General features: G+C 38.7%; 1 protein-coding gene across 1 annotated transcript in view; it reads right to left on the bottom strand.

Annotated features, from left to right (window-relative positions):
• Positions 1-1,029, bottom strand: part of LOC119409666 (mannosyl-oligosaccharide 1,2-alpha-mannosidase IC) — a 91,514-nt gene extending 90,485 nt beyond the window's left edge. The window contains exons 1-2 of the mRNA XM_037676568.1: positions 949-1,029; positions 742-822 (exon numbers count right to left, since the gene is read on the bottom strand). Of these exons, the coding sequence (XP_037532496.1) occupies positions 742-822; positions 949-1,029 (162 nt within the window). The remainder of the gene's footprint in view (positions 1-741; positions 823-948) is intronic.
• Between the last annotated feature and the right edge of the window lie 936 nt (positions 1,030-1,965).

Below are 1,965 nucleotides of genomic sequence, written 5' to 3'. Positions count from 1 at the left end.
GGGGGGGGGGGGGGGGTCCAAATGAACGTTTTTTTAATGTGAGGGGGGACACGTCCCCTTCACATATAATGGTTGCGACGCCTATGCTGTAAATAAATAAATATAAATAGTTTTTGTGATGGTTTGTTAAATCATAACTTTTACAAATTCAAGCCCTCAGATTGTCAACTCAGTGTTTGGAAACAACAAGTTACAGACTGTATCTGGCTGAAATCAGAACTGTCAACTGCAACTAATATTTTCTTGGACTTTACCCTAAATTATTTTGCATTTCATCCTATAAAGGTCCACGATTTCTGTAAATGAACATAACACTATTCAAACAAGCGATTGAATGCATAGCATTAAATAAAAGTAGGTGAACGAAATGCAAATACACCCTAATCTGTCAATATGAAAATATTTCTGCAAAACACGCACAAAGCCACACTCAAAACAAAACAAAAACATTGGATTTATGTATTCCTGCATTGTTCTTTTTAAAAAAATCAGGATAAGTTAAACTGCTACAACGAGCTCCGAGTTTAAAGACAACACTGTGTGGGTTCGAAACAACATGAAAACACAAACTGTAATGAGATAATTTCATGTTGGCGCAGCGGTGACACATTTCGACACACAAACACGCCGCTGTCACACACACGCAGCCTGCTCATCATTCAAACTGCGGAGCTGGTTGAAGATAAAGGAAGCGCCGGATCTCACCAAAGCAGAGGGACAGCAGACATCGATTAATCTTACCTCCTCTCCTGTCAGGTAGTACGCCGAGAGCAGCCCGCCGACGTAACGGATGTTCACCTCGAAGAGTGATGCTTCGCCGTTCTGTTGAACCAGAGAGAGATCAAATTGTCAGATGTCATAATTCAGTGGAGGTCTAAGTCAGGGGGTAAAGTGGTGGTACAGAGGGGGGGAAATGAACACACTGAAGAAACGAGTTTTATTTCTCACTCCGCTCATCCGGTTATTGGTTCGGGAACTCTCTGGGGAGTACAACAGCCCAGATGTGTAGATAAATATTTCGCACAACATAGGGCGATGTGTTTGAGATGAAGCATGACGTGGGAAATATTTATGACTTCCAGATGCTCTGTTATGCATTTCATTCTTGTTTTATGCATTTTAAACACGCATAAAGTGATGTAAAACGTGTGAAAGAACCTGGATATAGTTAATGAAATGCCACGATACCTCCTCACTCTGTCTAATTTTGTTTCCTTGCATTTGCTGTTTTTTCAACTGAGCAATAAGTTATTTTGAATTTCAGAAAGTTAACTTTGAACAGAATGTGGAGTAGCCAGCCGAATGGTACTGGAACCGAGCAACAGATGTTTAAACACACTTAAAAATACATTTTATGCCCATCAGAGTTTTTAGCAGATGCAGTAGATGTCCACAGCTGCGAGCTGTTAACGAGGAAAAAAAAAAAAAAAAACTCAATATGACCGCATTGATTGATGCCTCACAAAGTTGTACTTCAACTTTTGATACCAGCAACACAGAATAGTGACATTTTTATTTTCTTTTTTGATAAATGTGTAGCCAGGAGCTCCACTAAAATGGCTCCAAACCAAAAAAAAAAAAGTTTGAACATTTCCTCATCAGATTTGTCACTGAAACAATGAGTGAACCTCTCCAAATATATCTTAAAATGTAGATGCAGTTTCTTTACATCCATTATATTGAAGTTTAAGCTCAGAAAATAAGATTAGGCGTCTCGTGCATGTCAGCACATGCAAAACATACCACTCCTGAGTTGGTGTAGATATTTTTGCTTCATGAAAGTATTTCTTCTAAGTTAATTTACACATGCAAATGGAGATCTTTATTTTTAGGAACTTGACTGTTAATAACGCACAAGTCAGGCAGCTAAAATAGCAATGACACTGAAGTGAAGTGATAATGGAGTTAAGCACAGTGTCAAAACCTAAGGGTGTGGGGGTTTATTTTAAACATTTAGGTGCCAAT

Source organism: Nematolebias whitei, chromosome 5 (assembly GCF_014905685.2).
Source record: "Nematolebias whitei isolate Nwh7 chromosome 5, NemWhi1, whole genome shotgun sequence".
Taxonomy (NCBI): Eukaryota; Metazoa; Chordata; class Actinopteri; order Cyprinodontiformes; family Rivulidae; genus Nematolebias; species Nematolebias whitei.
The sequence above is the reverse complement of the archived record's forward strand: the minus strand, read 5'-3'. Positions and strand labels throughout refer to the sequence as shown.